General features: G+C 36.4%; 1 protein-coding gene across 5 annotated transcripts in view; it reads right to left on the bottom strand.

The window, feature by feature from the left end:
- Positions 1–1651: 1651 nt before the first annotated feature.
- Positions 1652–16992, bottom strand: part of NEK10 (NIMA related kinase 10) — a 237027-nt gene continuing 221686 nt past the window's right edge. For 3 of the 5 annotated variants that reach the window (XM_074405757.1, XM_074405756.1, XM_039480208.2), the window contains 4 exons: positions 12027–12135; positions 8376–8428; positions 8238–8293; positions 1652–3159 (listed from right to left, as the gene is read on the bottom strand). In XM_074405757.1, the coding sequence (XP_074261858.1) occupies positions 3111–3159; positions 8238–8293; positions 8376–8428; positions 12027–12135 (267 nt within the window). In that variant the 3' untranslated portion in view covers positions 1652–3110. The remainder of the gene's footprint in view (positions 3160–8237; positions 8294–8375; positions 8429–12026; positions 12136–16992) is intronic. The other 2 variants (XM_074405758.1, XM_074405760.1) reach the window with 1 other exon arrangement.

A 16992-nucleotide genomic window follows, 5' to 3' on the forward strand; every position in this document is an offset into this window, starting at 1 on the left:
CTTAATCAGTTATATCATTTGAGTAAATTTCATAATGGTGTTTCTTAATTGTGTTCTGCTTTAGAAAGCCGAAACAATCTGTGAACACTGCCTGATGCCACACAAATGTCCACAATAAACAAGCAGCATTTCTCTAGGTTTGTGAAATTCATCCACAAGCAGTGGGTCCAAGTATCCAGGTTACTATTCCCTGAAAGTCTCCATTTAAAGACTACATGCCTGGAGGAAGACAAAGTTAACAACAAGCAAGCAAATATTCCTGCTGTAGTTGCTTCCCTGAGAATGAAACATTCTGCTTTTAAAAAGCAAATTAAGGTTTCAAGTACACATAATTCAGAAAGAGCTGGTGGATCGAAACATAATTAACGGAAGCATTTGTGTTTCAGAAGTAATCTGCAAAGACTGATTCATTTTCTATTCCATATAAATATTCAGTTACGGAAATTAGGTGCATTCACGGGGATTCATTGCACAACAAATCATTAAAAATTATACGAGAGAAAAGGAAAAAATACATAAATGCAATCAAGAAAAGATCAGGAGGTCTATTAAGTTCATATAACAACTCCTTTGCACTAGTAGACTATTTGAAGAATCAAAACAAAATGATCATTCTTGGTCATGAGGGGTAGTACTCCGTATTTCAGTTAGAAAGACTTCCGAAAAGTTAACTTAACTGTTGGGATGTGACTCCATGTACAAAATGGTACTTTTACCAGAGCCTGACTTTCTCCTAAAGACACAGGAAAATGCAGACCCAGTGACTGTGATAGTTTATGGAGAATTCAAATAGAGCACATTCATACTTTTAGCAAAACAATACATCTGTCTGCATAGAGTTGATGGGCCTGAAGCCGCTGTTGAAAAGTTCTGCTTACTTATGTTAACTTTCACTGACTTCTAACATAATAAATGCCAATTCCTATCGCTTGAGTTACATGGGATGGCTGGGCACAGTGGCTCACGTCTTTAATCCCAGCACTTTGGGACGCCGAGGCAGGCAGGTCACCTGAGGTCAGGAGTTTGAGACCAGCCTGGCCAATGTGGTGAAACCCCATCTCTACTAAAAATACAAAAATTAGCTGGTCATGGTAGCATATGCCTGTAATCCCAGCTACTCAGGAGGCCGAGGTATGAGAATCGCTTGAACCTAGGAGGCAGAGGTTGCAGTGAGCTAACATCGTGCCATTGTACACCAGCCTGGGCAACAGAGTGAGACTCTGTCAAAAAAAAAAAAAAAAGTTAGATGAAAACATCTGATCAATAAGGCCAACTATATGCATTTTAAAACACCTTCAAGTAAACCATTTATCTTCTCTTATCACGGTATGCCTTTGGAATACTATTCTTTCCTAAATTCTGTTTACTATATATTACCATTTAGGAAAGAACTTGATTTCAAACTCACCCCACAATTAGAATGTGTGCCCCTCTAGGCCTGTGCTTCCTGCATGAGGAAGAGATGTGCCCCTTCCATACATTGAAAGGTACAAAGAATTATAATGTAGGTTCAAATTAAGTTAGAAGAAATAAACTTTTGCCTGGGTAAATCAACAATATCACAGAATTTTGGTTTTGTTGGTGAATTTCACATATGGATAGAACTGATTTGAAGCTGAAACTGAAATTTTCATTACTGCATTTGCATCTATTGTCTTACACTACAGTGTATCTTTAATTATTAATTTTGCTTAAAAAAAGAAAGATCCATTGACAATCTTCAAAAGCATTCGTGTATGATTAAAGGGAATTTGGATATAATTTAAGTACTAACTATGCTCATTTAAAAAACAGTGTAGATTTTCATACTATACAGAAAGAAGATTATGATGTTTCCACCACTGTAAATATATTGAACTAAAATCTATTCAATCATACTAAATAAATCAATGTAAACAAAGATGACAAAACTCCATAAGCAGTAAATAGTGAGTATAATTTTAACTCTTAGTTTACTAATTATATAGAATAAATTGCTCTTTAAGTAGCTAGAAGTGCAGTCAGATTTGGCAATGAGGGCATACCTTGACATTACACCAGAGTTTTAAGAAGCCGATTGAAGAGAAGGAGTTTAAGTCCAATGAGAATGTGGCAGATATTCATCATAATTCTCCCTACATAAAGGATGACCCATAGTTTGGCATTCTGATTTCTCTTTCTTTGTGCTGTCTGAATGAGTAAAAAAGGAATTTAACTTATTTTCATTTCAAATTCCTAACCAATAAGAATTCATAAACAATTTAGGTAATTGTAATAAGGAGGGACTTACGATGAGGAATATTGCATCTCTTTCATAGATTCTATGAACTCTTCAAAGTGCTCTAAAAATACTATAAGTTTGATTAGCAGCAAAGCATTAGTCTAATCAAAACCTCTCTCCTTCCCCCATATGTGTACATATATACACACACTGCACAGCAATATATTCTATTAGTCTAACTTAAATCTGACAATTTGACAGTTACTCCCAGAAGCTGTGCAAGGTCACAAATACTGTCTACACTGTATCACAGTTCAAGACCACTATCACCCAGGCGGTTAAGAGAGAAGCAATCTGTCCATTAAAAAAATTCAATCACGTTTTGAATTTCTTTAAAGACAAAAATGGAGGATACAGTGAACCACCCAATATATTATTCTGAGTACTGTAACTGTCTTTATCTAAAACAATTTTTTACATATAGAAGGCTAGATGCCTTTAAATATACTTTCAGCAATTATGAGGATCAAATGTGCCTCCTTTGAAAAATATGACAATTTGTTTTAATGTTGAGGAAAATTCTGTAAGAAAGTTTTTTTGTTTTTGGTTTTGTTTTTTTTTTTGTTCCCCTCATAGATGAATTTTGCAGCATTTTTTCCCAGCAGCACACTGACAGCTCTGACATCCTGTATACAATGTGTTCTGGCAATGAAGCCCTCAAGCATTGCAGCTGTCATATACTCCAGCACAAGACCCCCAGAAAACAAGTCCTGCAGGCTCCATGGCATCTTGGTCTTTTCTCTTCCACACCCTCTGGCAGTACCCAATCCTTGGGCATCTTGCAGTAGTGGCTGAAGTTCAGAATTTGAACTTTACTGAGAAAACCAAGTCCACTCAAAATGCAGCGTTTTCATCTTTTGGTTGGGTGATTCTTGGTCCCCCATGGATAGGAATGATACCTATAAGATTCAGAAGTGGAAAGAATTCTCTATACAGTTACAAATATCTTAGTTCACACGTTTCAATTTCAAAAACTGGGGCTCAGGCATGTAAGTTAATAAAACACAGAAAAAAAAAGATTGTTTTTGTTAGGATGGGGACATTTTTAGAAAGCTGCCTTTGGCTGAAGTCTAGTGCTAACAAGGCCTTTCTCAAATTGTGAACTCGATAGAAACTGATAATACTTTGTAGTAGACAAACAAATATTCATTCTAAGTAGCTTGTACGTTTGAATACCTGTATAGATTAACATAACTATTTTACATGCTCATCAGTCAATTGGGGAAATAAAGCAATTCAAATTGATTCAATGCAGATTTCTTGTTATCTTGTATATTATTTCTCAACACACATTTTGTTATTAAAAATAAAATATTAACGTATATCCATAAGCGTATTCATAAAAATGATATGCTCATGTTTATTCATGACTCAAATGACTTCATCCTCCCAAACAACAATGATAAAATTAAGACATATTAAGTCACATCATTCTGGTAAGCAAGCTAAATGCTTATGTATGTAAAATGTAATTTATCGTACAACCATGCAAATGATCAAGAATAGAGTCTGCTTTGGGAACCGTTACAAGGATGGCCAAGCCTTTTTGACCTTCTTTAATTTTCTTTACACAGCTTTCTTCCTTCCAGCTCAGTCAGTCCTAGCTCCCTTTTTCCCAGAAGCCCAGAAATGAGAAAAACTCTACCCTGGTCAGAGATCCTTGCTACTATTTCTGTTCCTGTTACCATTTTCTTTTCCTAATGCAGCATTTTATGCCTGAGACGTTCTACCTAACCGTCCAAGCAGTCTTTCCACAATTTAAACAGTTCCGGAAATCTTCCTCAAAGATAGCTAACAGATAGACAATGGCTTTATCCTGGGACTTTCAGTCTGAAAATGACACCTCTCTATTCTCTTCCTTAACTAAATATAAACCCTACAATTTAAGCCAAAAATGTACCTTATCTTGAATTAATGCTTTAGTGACTGGCTAGATGATGTATGTACTATTCAAACTGACCGTCTTATTGTAAACTTGAATAATATAGGAATTATGTATATAACTTTCTCTGGATGGTGCTTAATTCATTTAAGAACAAATTCTGCCATGATGATAATGGCAGTTAAGAGGAGGACCATGTCAATGAGAACAAAAGATATCTGGGTAGACCCTGGTGAAGGAATGAAAACAGCATTTCCCATTTCCAACCACAAAGCTTTTCTCAGCTGTGTTCCATGTAAAGAATGAGGAAAACACTGAAGTCAACCAACAAGGTCAACAGATTTCTCTCCTCTGCAGTACGTCTCAGAGTCTTTAATACTGAAGTAGGTGTCAATGTTCTCCAAAAATGGAAAATTGTACATTCTGAGTTTCCCAGATATATGTGGTCATGAAACTTCATTTTTCAGAGAGTATCTATTGATATCTTTGATAATATTGGCCATTCTATGAAACCAATTGGGAAAAAATGCACTCTACTAATTTTAAATACTGATTCTAAATACTTGTACATTTAGCACCCCCATCCTTTGACTGTGGCAAAAAGCATGATAGTACCAGCTATTCTGATTTGTTCTTGGAGTTGCGTGTTATTTCCAGTGTGTGGATTATTAGATGCTTTTAATTTAAGCCTGACTTATTTATTGGGAATTATTTTGGAACACTAATAAACAGTGGCTTTAGGCACAAACAAGTGTTCTTTTTACAAGCAAATTGTGGAGAGTTTTGCTCCCAAGATATGTTCTATCATTGCTATTAGAAGCCAAAAAGGGAATACCATGGATACATGGATTTTTAAATGTGATTCATGTTAATTTGGAGCACTCTAAGGAAATTTAATGTCATATTCAACTTATATTGCTTCAACTTGATTGTTATATCACACCTTCATATTCTATTCCAATTACAAATATTACTGAATAGTTTTTTTGCCTTTGTTATAAGGCATCTTATTATCTGTTTACCATAATAAGGAAATTTGCAATGTCTTCTAATAAAGGAGTAGGTCTTTGGAACTAGATCTGTTTAAAACCTAACGAAAGCAGAATTAAAAAAGAATAATGATAAATTCCAAAATAAGACTTGAATATTTTTAATAAAGGAAAAATGAAAGTTCTTGTAAGAGCTTCCTTAAGTTCTTTGTACATTTAGTTTTCCTTGATATTTAGAAGATTTTCTGCCAAAAAATATGAAGACATTCATTGCCCATGGTCTCAAGTCTCTGAGGAAATGCAGATAAAATGACAAGAGTGATCTTTGCCCCACTACAAGCCAAGGGCACTTGAAATAACAAGGCTCAGAGTTAAAAACAGAAACATTCATACTATCCATGAAAGGCTGGATATATACTCAGCCCTTGAATAGAAAAAGAAAATTCAAAAGTCTCTCCAGGGATGGTGGGAGGAGAGTAGATGTGGAGATGGTGATTTCTATTAATGATATATCTTTGGAAAATGAGAATTACTCATCATTCCTCTGCAGTTACAAATCACAACAGAACTAAATTTAAAGGTAGTATTTTGAGACTCTGTTATCAAGCCAAAAGAGCAACTACTTGAATAATTTTATTTGTGATTCATAAGAAATGCTGTTTGAAATGGAAGAAGAAGAAAAAAAGGAGAAGAAACACTGGAGAATGAAATAACCTTAAAGAATCTAATTTCTATACCTTAACAGGATGTTCTTGAGCCCTCTTTCTCTCCCCATTGTTACTAGTCATCTTTGGTGAAGACTTCTGGAATAATTTAAATAGTGTTCACAAAATAGCCTCAATAATTGAAAAGGAAGGCAGCTCCTCCAGACATAAAAGACCACTTTGGGAGAATACACCCTGATGGACTATGCCTACTAAAATAACTGTGGCCCACAGAGAGTGTGTATGTGGATATTTGCAATCAATTTGATGACTCAGCTATGAGTAAAATACATAAACTAATTTTAATACATAAAATTTTATATATATATAAATGGGCATATTTATAAATATATAAATATTTATATTTATATAAATATGTGTACCCATAGGGTGATTTTTTTTTCCTCCCATGCGTACTCATGGCTTACAAAGCTGCTAGTGATGTTGCAATGATAGAATTTCCACCAGCACATCCTATTCACTTACATCTTGCTCTCAGTGCTTTTGTATTCTATGAAATTCTGAATTTTCCTGACCCTGCCTGCAGGTACAAGAGATGAATCCCGTTCACTCATAAGCCAGCTGATTCCATGACACCACAGTCCATGCAGTCCCTGAAACGCATCCCAACTGCCTTCCTCATGCTCAGCTTCCAGGCTCCTCATTTCCTTGGCTTATTCCCCCTGCATCAGTTTCCAGTATGGCCCAGTCTCCGTGATCAACACACTCAGTGTGGGATTCTCCATTCAAGCTCTGATCTTGATTTAATATTCACCCTCTAGCTTCAGGCACTCAACACTTGGGTCAGAGGCACCCTGCACTGTGAGCTCTTTCCCGGGGAGAGTAGAACAGAACATGGGTTTAAGATCAGGTGGCTCTGGGTTCTGATTCTGAGTCCTTGAGTAACTAGCTGCACGATCTTGGTCAATTTACCTGACCTCAGTTTTCCTATTTGTGAGATATAAAGATAAATATTATATGGCAAAAAAAAATTATTTTTATGTATTAAAATTAGCTCCTTAGTGAAGTCAAGAGAAAACTCCTGTGTAGCAGGCACTGTAAATGCCCATACCCTCTTATCTATTCCACTTCAAAGTATGCTGGTGGATTTCTACCTGCCAATACATAAAGAAATTCAATTAACAAAAAAAACCCTGCATTTCTTTTCCTGAGGATTTCTTTGGCCCCTGGAGTCTCCTTTGTTCATATTTACAAAAGGCCAGAAGAAACAGAGAATTAACACTTCCTAGGGAAAGGCCTTAAACAATGACTAACGGAGATTTGAGGATAAATACCCAAGCTCCCTCACTCTTCGTGTGGGATGACCCAGGTACATGTTCTATACCAGCTTTTAGACTTCCCCAGTGGAATCAGGCTCCAATCACCTACAGTGCTAATTTGCCTGATTATGAAATCTTTCTTGAGTAACTTCTTAGTAAACTAATTGTACTCAAATTGTTGTGCCAACGTTATGTCCAAAAGTAAAATAATAGAAATTGATGCGATTGATAAAATAACATATATTCTTAGGACACCAATAATAGCTATGTTGGAAAATAACATACAGCTGCAGTAAATGGAGGCTTTTATTTAGGGTAAGCAAATGGCAACACATAATAGCAAAGTCTATTCTCCACAAATATATCTTACATTCACAAGAAATGATTCTTTGTTCAGTTGCACTTTGTCCCTAGCCTTCTGTGCAAATAATGGGTAGATTTAAGTGATAGGAGTGACTTTTCAGCTTTTCTATAATGAGACAAGCAAATAATTGTTTTTTGTTTTTTGTTTTTTTTTTTAAGATGGAATCTCACGCTGTAGCCCAGGCTGGAGTGCAGTGGTGCGATCTTGGCTCATGCAACCTACGCCTCCCGGGTTCAAGCAATTCTCTTGTCTTAGCCTCCCGAGTAGCTGAAATTACAGGCATCTGCCACCATGCCCAGCTAATTTTTGTATTTTTAGTAGAGATGGGGTTTCAACATATTGGTCAGGCTGCTCTTGAACTTCTGACCTCAGGAGATCTACCCACCTCAGCCTCCCAAAGTTCGGGGATTACAGGTGTGAGTTCACAGCACCTGGCCCAAATAGTTGATTTTTTAAAAACCAATCTAGAAATGCTTTTCCATTTACTTATGTTTATTATTTTTATGGGAGTAAATTACTACCAAGCAATCACCCTTTTTGTTTCAACTGAGAACACAGCAACTGTGCCCACACAAAAGATGGGCACATCTATTCTACCTATAGATGTATCTAGTCTAAGCAAAGATATTTTATAAAAGTGTTAAAGATAAAATTTGAAAGAAAAAAAAACCCTCTGGAATCAAGGATAGAGAAATTAGATCTAATATCTGATGACTTCAATTCATCTTTCACGATTGAAAGCAAATTCCAGATCTTACCTGTTAGATGTAAAATTGTAATAGCCACTTTCCTCAAGGACTTCTTCAATCACAGTCTAAAATTTTTTAAAAAATCAGATTAGTGTTGAATTAAAAGCAACAAAATAAAATCATTCAGAGACACTACAAAAACCTTACCTGCATCTGTTCATATGTTATTCCTTCCTCCAAATCAAAGCTGATAGGTAGACCTGAAAAAGATAAATTATGGAAAGTCTGACATTGGGGTTCACATTTTCTTAGTTATACTTTATTGGCAATTATGACTTCAACCACAGGGCAATTCCACCATCAATTTCTTAATGATAAAGATGGAACAAGCGTATTCCAAAGAATCTTGGCTTTGAATAATCAAACATTTTGTTTTTCTTTCTTTAATAACTGACTGCCTTGGGCATGGTCATCATAAAATGATATACAAAGCTTAAGGAGCATTGCTCATAGTGGCCAATTAAGTTAGAGGTGTGTGTGTGTGTATGTGTTAAGGGCAAGTGAGGGGTGGTTCCAAATGCAAATTACCTTAGGGGTGTTTTCTGATTAAGAAACGTTCCCTATTCCACAGGTCAACAAGAATAAATATAAGCTAGAAAGAAAATTGGTTCTTACAGAGGCAAATACAGATGTGAAAGACAACAAAGATCTGACCCTTTCATATGGCTGCCTAGAGGGAAAAATATATTTATTGTCAGAAGACTTTTTAAATGTTTATCATCATCATCATCATCATCATCATCATCATCATCATCATCTTGTAGATATAGGGTCTCTCTACGTTGCCTAGGTTGGTCTTGAATTCCTGAGCTCAAGGCATCCTCTCACATGTGCCGCCATCCAAGGATAGATTTTTTTTTTTACATTTAATTTGATTTAATTTTAAGTTCTAGGATATATGTGCAGGATGTGCAGGTTTGTGATATAAGTAAACATGTGTCATGGTGGTTTGCTGCATCTGTCAACTCGTTAGCTAGGTATTAGCCCGCATTCATTAGCTATTTATCCTGATGCTCTCCCCCGCCCTCCCACCACCACCCCGACAGGCCACAGCATGTGTTGTTCCCCTCTCCGTGTCCATGTGTTCTCATTGTTCAGCTCCCACTTATAAATCAGGACATTCAGTGTTTGGTTTTCTGTTCCTGTGTTGGTTTGCTGAGAATAATGGCTCCCAGATCCGTCCATGTCCCTGAAAAGGACATGACTTCATTCCTCTTTATAGCTGCAGAGTATTCCGCAGTATATATGTACCACATTTTCTTTATCCAGTCTATCATTGATGGGCATTTCTGTTGATTCCATGTCTTTGCTGATTCCAGCACTTTGTGAATAGTGCTGTAATAAACGTATGCGGACATGTATCTTTATAACAGAATGATTTATGTTCCTTTGGGTATATATCCAGTAGTGGGATTGCTGGGTCAAATGGTTTTTCTGGTTCTAGGTCTTTGAGGAATCACCACACTGTCTTCCACAATGGTTGAACTAATTTACATTCCCAGCAACAGTGTAAAAGCATTCCTATTTCTCCACAGCCTCACCAGCATCTGTTGTTTCTTGACATTTAAATAATTGCCATTCTGACTGGCATGCGTTGGTATCCTACTGTGGTTTTGATTTGCATTTCTCTAATGATCAGTGATATTGAGTTTTTTATCATATGTTTGCTGGCTGCATAAATGTCTTCTTTTGAGTAATGTCTGTTCATGTCCTTTGCCTACTTTTTAATGGAGTTGCTTTTTTCTTGTAAATTTAAGTTCCTTGCAGATTCTGGTATTAGACCTTTGTCAGATGGATAGATTGCAATTTTCTCCCATTCTGTAGGTTGCCTGTTCACTCTGATGATGGTTTCTTTTGCTGTGCAGAAGCTCTTTAGTTTAATTAGGTCCCATGTGTAAATTTTTGCTTTTGTTGTACTTGTTTTTGACATTTTCACCATACAATCTTTGTCCATGCCTATGTCCTGAATGGTATTGCCTACATTTTCTTCTAGGATTTTTATAATTTTAGGTTTTACATTTAAGTCTTTAATCCATCTTGAATTAATTTTTGTATAAAATGTAAGGAAGAGGTCCAGTTTCAATTTTCTGCATATGGCTAGCCAGTTCTCCCAGCACCATTTGTTAAATAAAAAATCCTTTCCTCATTGCTTGTTCTTGTGAGGTTTGTCAAAGATCAGATGTTTCCAGACATACAGTCCTATTTCTGAGTTCCCTGTTCTGTTTCATTGGTCTATGTGTTTGTTTTTGTACCAGTCCATGCTGTTTTGGTTACTGTAGCCTTGCAGTATAGTTTGAAGTCAGATAACATGATGTCTCCAGCTTTGTACTTTTTGCTTAGCATAGTCTTGCTGGACAGACTTTATGATGGTTGATCAGAATATGGTATATACCAGCACCTTAACCCAGTACAATGCCACCTAAAGCAGTGTTGACCAGCTTTCACTCAAACCAATCAACACTGACATGTAGAGCCCCAGGAGCTCTCTGCCATTTCAAATAGAGAAGAGAGAATAGGTTTAAGGTTAAGGAGAGACATGAAAATGTGAGTACTGGTGGCTCATTTTTAAAGGCATTCCTTACAATACTGGCAGACCCTGCCATTTTTGCTTTTGCCTAGGCTGCTGTGACATGGGACAAGCCTGGTCAGCTCTGGATTAGGCCATCCAGCTACCCCAGGAGGAGTTTGTCAAATCATCCCCAGGTTTTTGAGAGACTTCTATCAAAGTTCTTCATTTCATCAGAGTTTCTACTGTAAGGAGAAGTTTGGCCTGCAGATAAACTTATCTGCCTTGGAGATGCTTTTAAAAGCAAACGACTTTAAACATTTTATCTTGGATTTCCCAGGTATTATTTTAAACACAATTCTGCATATATAGGGGTTAGCTCTATTCCAGAAGACCAAGGGCAAGTCTGTCATTTAATTCATGAAATAATTCATTCGGTCAACAACAAAAGTCAGCATTTTTTCCAGGCTAAAGAGATGGCAAGTCTTCATTTAACTGAAAAATCTTCACTTATATCCACTCTTCCAAGTGACACAGCTACAGTTTATAAAGATTCAAAAATTATTTAGGAGTACTGAAAGCTCAGAGTAGCTTGAAAGCTTCATTTTAGAATTCAGATATGACAAGAAGAGTTCAGTTATGCTTAGCCCCTACTAATAGGCACTTTTTATTTTTACTCTAATTCTCACTATAACCTTATCATGCAAATGTTTATCCCCATTTTACAGGCAAGGAAACTGGGGTTCAAAGAGGTTAAATAATTGTCCCTGGTCAGCTACTAAATGGTTTAGCTGATGTTTGAACCTAGGCATCCAGGCTTGCAGAATTTATGCCTTTAAATCCCTATGCTACACTGACCCCAATGTGAATTTTATGTAAAAGAGAAAAAAAATTAAATGTGTCTAATGTGGAGTCTTCAGGTGACTTTCAAGGTTTCTGTATTTTGAATATTTAAACTCTTCATTTCTGCTCTTTATCTCCCTACATGCTTTAGGGCATTTGATTTCCCATCATCAGATAAGCAAAAAGAAATAAAAGGAAATACAACTCACCCACACAGATTCTGCTGTTTGTTTATAATATTAATAAATGATCAAGAAAGCTGCCACATCGGGTAAGATAAAGCTCAGGGAATTTCTAGATTCTTACCACATGTGCCTTCCAACTATTGCCATAAATAATCAAAATAAGCTCTATTTTTAAAAACTGAAGATAACCTTTTAGAAACAGCTGGTGATCCAAACAATATATTTCTTCATGAAAGCCAGATTACCCATGCTGATTATCATTACCTGTTGGGTTATTTGGGGATAGGCTGTTTCTACCAGATGAATGATGTAATAAATGGTAATCTGCTGTAAAAAAGTTGGGCTCAATCGGTTCTGGAGATCCCTGGGATAACTGAAACAGAAAAAGCAAAATCACCTCTTATTTTACACCCAGAAGGAATGACAGGAGACCTCTGTGTGGAGTTTTTCATTTCCCTATGCCTCTGCACAGAAAATTTAGTGTTCCGTGGTTTTCAATCCCTTGTAAATAGATAAAGAAATAATCTTCTTCTTTCCAAAAGAACTTATAAATTGGATGCAGCAAAATTACAGTGAAAGCAAGTTAGACAATTCTCTGGTCATATGAAAATATATACTTTATGGACTTAAGAGAGCAAAAAATAAATATAAAACTGCTGGCATGAACCTAGAACATCAAGATGTTATTTTTATCAGGCTTAGGAGGAATGAACTCCAATTATTCAACAGAACAATACAGTTAGCTCAAATCACTAATCTTTTCCATGTATCTGCTTTGAATAATTTCTTCTCATTTGACCAAGGCAAGTAAAGTTCCTTTTCTTTTTTTTTTTTTTTTTTTTTTTTTTTTTTTTTTTTTTTTTGAGACAAGAGTCTTGCTCTCTGTCATCCAGGCTGGAGTGCAGTGGCATGATCTTAGCTTACTGCAACCTCCGCCTCACAGACTTAAGCACTTCTCCTGTCTCAGCCTCCTGAGTAGCTCGGATTATAGGCACCCACCACCATACCCAGCTAATTTTTGTATTTTTTTAGTAGAGATGGGGTTTCACCATATTGGCCAGGCTGGTCTCGAACTCCTGACCTCAGCTGATCTGCCTGCCTCAGCCCCCCAAAGTGCTGGGATTACAGGCGTGAGCTATCATGCCTGGCCAAATAAGTTTCTTAATACATTTTTCTAAATTACTATTAATTAATTTTAATCTCCAAATATCAAGTCCCAGCACTCTGAAGGAAAGAGCAATTTGCCAAATGACAGCAGTTATTAAAGTTTCAATCATTTAATGCCTTTCTATAAAGTTGAATTTTTAAAGTGGAATTTCAGACTATAAATATTTTTCAACCTCCTTTCACTTTCATTCCAATCATCACTTGGGCTGGCCAAGTTTTAGAGCCTAAGCTACTTTTAAAATATAAATTCATAATAATAAATCAGAAACAAATGGCACAATTGGTACTATGCAATAGTAGTTAGCTTGGATTCATATACTTTGTTTATGAGTTACAATACATCATTGTTCAATCACTTGAGAAAACTATTTGGCCATACACACTACAATTTAATAATATATACCTACCCTATGACCCAGCAATCCCACTCTTAAGGATTTATATGACAGAAATAAGTACATATGTCCACCAAAAGACATGTATAAGAATGTTCATAGTACCTTTTTTAAATAATAACTAATAACTGGAAAAAACAATTATCCATGGAGAAAAGAATCAATAGATATATATCATGGGGTGTTGATATGATGGAATTCAGCAAAGCAATAGAAAAGAACAAACTATGGATACTCATAGCAACATAGTTAGTGTTGGACAAGATAAGCCAGAAACAAACTAATACATAGTGTATGACTTCATTCATGTACATTTTCATAATCAGTGATATGGCTTAGCTGTGTCCTCACCGAAATCTCATCTTGAATTGTAACCCCCACAATTCCCATGTGTCATGGGAGGAACCTGATGGAAGGTAATTAAATCATGGGGGTGGGTCTTTCCTGTGTTGTTCTCATTATAGGGAAAAAGTCTCACAAGATCTGATAGCTTTAAAAATGGGAGTTTTCCTGCACAAGCTCTCTCTTTTTGCCTGCTCCCATCCATGTGAGACGTACCTTGCTCCTCCTTGCCTTCTGCCATGATTGTGAGGCTTCCCCAGCCGTATAGAAAGGTAAGTCCAATTAAACCTCTTTCTTTTTAAATTGCCCAGTCTAGGGTATGTCTTTATGAGCAGTAGCAAAATAGGCTAATACAATTAGACAAAACTAACCAAGGGTAACAGAAATCAGATAATGATTACATTGTGGCAGGAGATGTAATATGGCCAGGAAAAGGCACACAGGGGTCTTCTGCAAAGCTAGAAATATTCTATATATTGATGTGGGTGGTGTTCATATGAGTGAAAATGTGTTCTTAAAACTTCATGAGGCTGTATATGTACCTCATTGTATTCACTATGCATTTATACCTTAAAATATTTTATATTAGCAATTAAAAATTAATTTTCCCATCAATATACTTTGGATATCATAAACACAAATCATCTATGAGTTTCCCAGTCTCTATGTTGACAAATACCTACTATACTCTAGGGGAAAAATATGGTTACATCAATTTTTATCAGTGATAACTGATAACTGAGGTAATTGGATCATGGGGATGGTTTCCTCCATGCTTTTCTTGTGATAGTATGTAAGTCTCATGAGATCTGATTGGTTTTATAAGTGTCTGCCATTTCCCCTGCTTGCACTCATTCTTTCACCTGCCTGCCTGTTATTGTAACTTTCCTGAGTCCTCCTCAGCCATGTGGAACTGTGAGTCAATTAAACCTTTTTCCTTTATAAATGACCCAGTCTTTGGTATTTCTTCATGAAAAAGTGAGAATGAACTAATGCACAACCCATCTGTAATATGACAAGATTGTAAAATTATAAATACTGTAATACAGGAGGCCCTGATAGTCACACACTTAATAACTTTCTCATTTGTGTTGTAGGGTATCACAGAGGTAGCCCTGAGCATTCTGTATGTCTCATATACCAACTTGTAGGCTGCTACAACTAAGCTTTTTAATGTCTTGTGATGCTGAAAATGATTTCCTGGTATTACCTTTCAAATGATTTCAGATGGAATTTTTTATATGGTTTAGCATAGGAGTAACTGGCTGCCTGAAATCATCATCCTAATTATAAAAAGCTTATTTAATTATTAAGTTTATACCTTGGAATTCTAAAGATTTTACAAACAGAAAGATATTTAAAGCCTGAAAGAAAATTATGTAAATTGTGCCTTGGAGAGGTCAAGATTGCCATTTAAAGATGACAAGGACAAGTCCTTTTCATTGATCTCAAACCTTGAAGAAAAGAGTTTTCAAGATTTCCAGTGTTTATGTCACATTAGCACTCTCATTGAGCTTAAGAATCGGAAATTCTTAGAGAGATTGGCAGGTGGATGAAGGCGAGGACTAGAATTCATTTTGTGTTGAATCCCAGATATACTGACTTTCATTCTAGGAAATTCCCAGAACTAAATTTTGCAGTTCAGTTTCCAGATGTACCCATTGTTTTGGCAAACATTTTTTTTGTTTTTTTGCCCCTTAGTATATACTGGACAGCATGGTTTATGATCTGAGCAGGATGCAGAAATGATCTGCCTTCTGTGAGACTTGCAATCTGATGAGGAAAACAGGACAATGATGTGAAACAATAGGGTGATATCATAAATCATGAAATGTGAAATCAAATGGTGATTTGTACACTTACAAAAAGAAGGGTCCTTCCTGAAGACTAGCATGGTTTTTTAGAGGCTCTGTAGAAGAAACACTGGAGCCGATCTTTGAAGGATAGATTTAGGTAAATCACAGGAATCAAAGTAGACATTCCAGGTGAGAGGAACTTGGGGGTAAAGGTTTGGCATTGCATATCAATGAGAAAATGATGAAAGGGATATGCCAGGATTCCATGTTATGGAGATACTGGCATTCAGGATGAAATGAGGAAAATAAGTTTCATTCATTAATTCAGTATTTTTAATCAATTATTATGTGGCAAACACAGATCCAAACAATGAAAAAAACCAAAAATGGCCAAAAATTATACTCTTGGAGTTTGCTAACTACTTAAAGAGAAATATGTCTGTGAAATATTCACCTACATACATGTAAAATTGCAACTGTACTAAATGCACTGAAAGATAGGTATGTGATTTTAGGACATAGCAGATAGATTTGACTTAGCCAGCAAAGGCTTCCATGAGAAAGTGACATGTATGCCAAGAGCTGAAACAATTTAGCAAAGAGTAGATGGGATGAGAAGAACATTACAGGGAGAGAAAAAGCATGTACAAGACTACGAAGGAAGCAGCATACTAGATAAACAAATTTTAGAAAGGGCCTGGTGGCTGGCGTGGAGACAGGAAGGGGCAAGAATGGTAAGAGATGAGGGTGAACAGAGGGGCGGGGATGGACCTGATTTTGGCATTTTCTACTTAGTCCCTCGAAGGATTTTCTGTGGTGTATGTGTGTACAAGTGTGACATGATCTGTTTTGAAAGGTTCAACTTGGATGTAACACACAAAACAGTTTGAGTGGAGTTAGGGACATCAGGGTGAATGTAGACAGATGATAAAGAGGCTCCTACAAGTAATGGAAGCCTGGAAAGCTGGATCCCAGAGTTTAGATGATGAGATAGGAAACTGGAATCTACTAAGGTTTTTGAGTAGGCTAATTAAAAAAACAGATGCTTAATAATCAACTATTGGTCAGACAAGACAGACTGGAGAACAAGAAGCTCAGCCAAGAAGCTGTGACACTAATGCAGGAGAGAAGGGCCAAGAGCTTAGACTAGATGGCAACCCAAGGAAGGAATGGATGTGGAAGATGGAACATTCATATTTAACAACAGGAGCACTAATTGCCATGCATTGAATACTTAGAACATTCTAGACATAATACTAGATATTCTATTTGATTCTAACAACTACCCTCTAAACCAAGTGTTATCCCAATTTTACAAACAAGGAAATGAGGAAGGAAAGTAATTTACGCAAGAAACATAGCTATTAAGTGGCAGAACCAGGGTCAGAAGTTAGGGCTGTCTCACATCGAAGGTCAAAACCTTCCAGACTACAGACTCCCCAGGAATGAGTGACTTAGGGGTTACAAGAAATGAAGCAGAGCAGTTGAGAAAGCATGAGGTTTAAAGAATGAGCTGAAGGAAAACTGATG

The sequence above is a fragment of the Saimiri boliviensis genome, chromosome 9 (genome assembly GCF_048565385.1).
Source record: "Saimiri boliviensis isolate mSaiBol1 chromosome 9, mSaiBol1.pri, whole genome shotgun sequence".
In the NCBI taxonomy this organism is placed as follows: Eukaryota; Metazoa; Chordata; class Mammalia; order Primates; family Cebidae; genus Saimiri; species Saimiri boliviensis.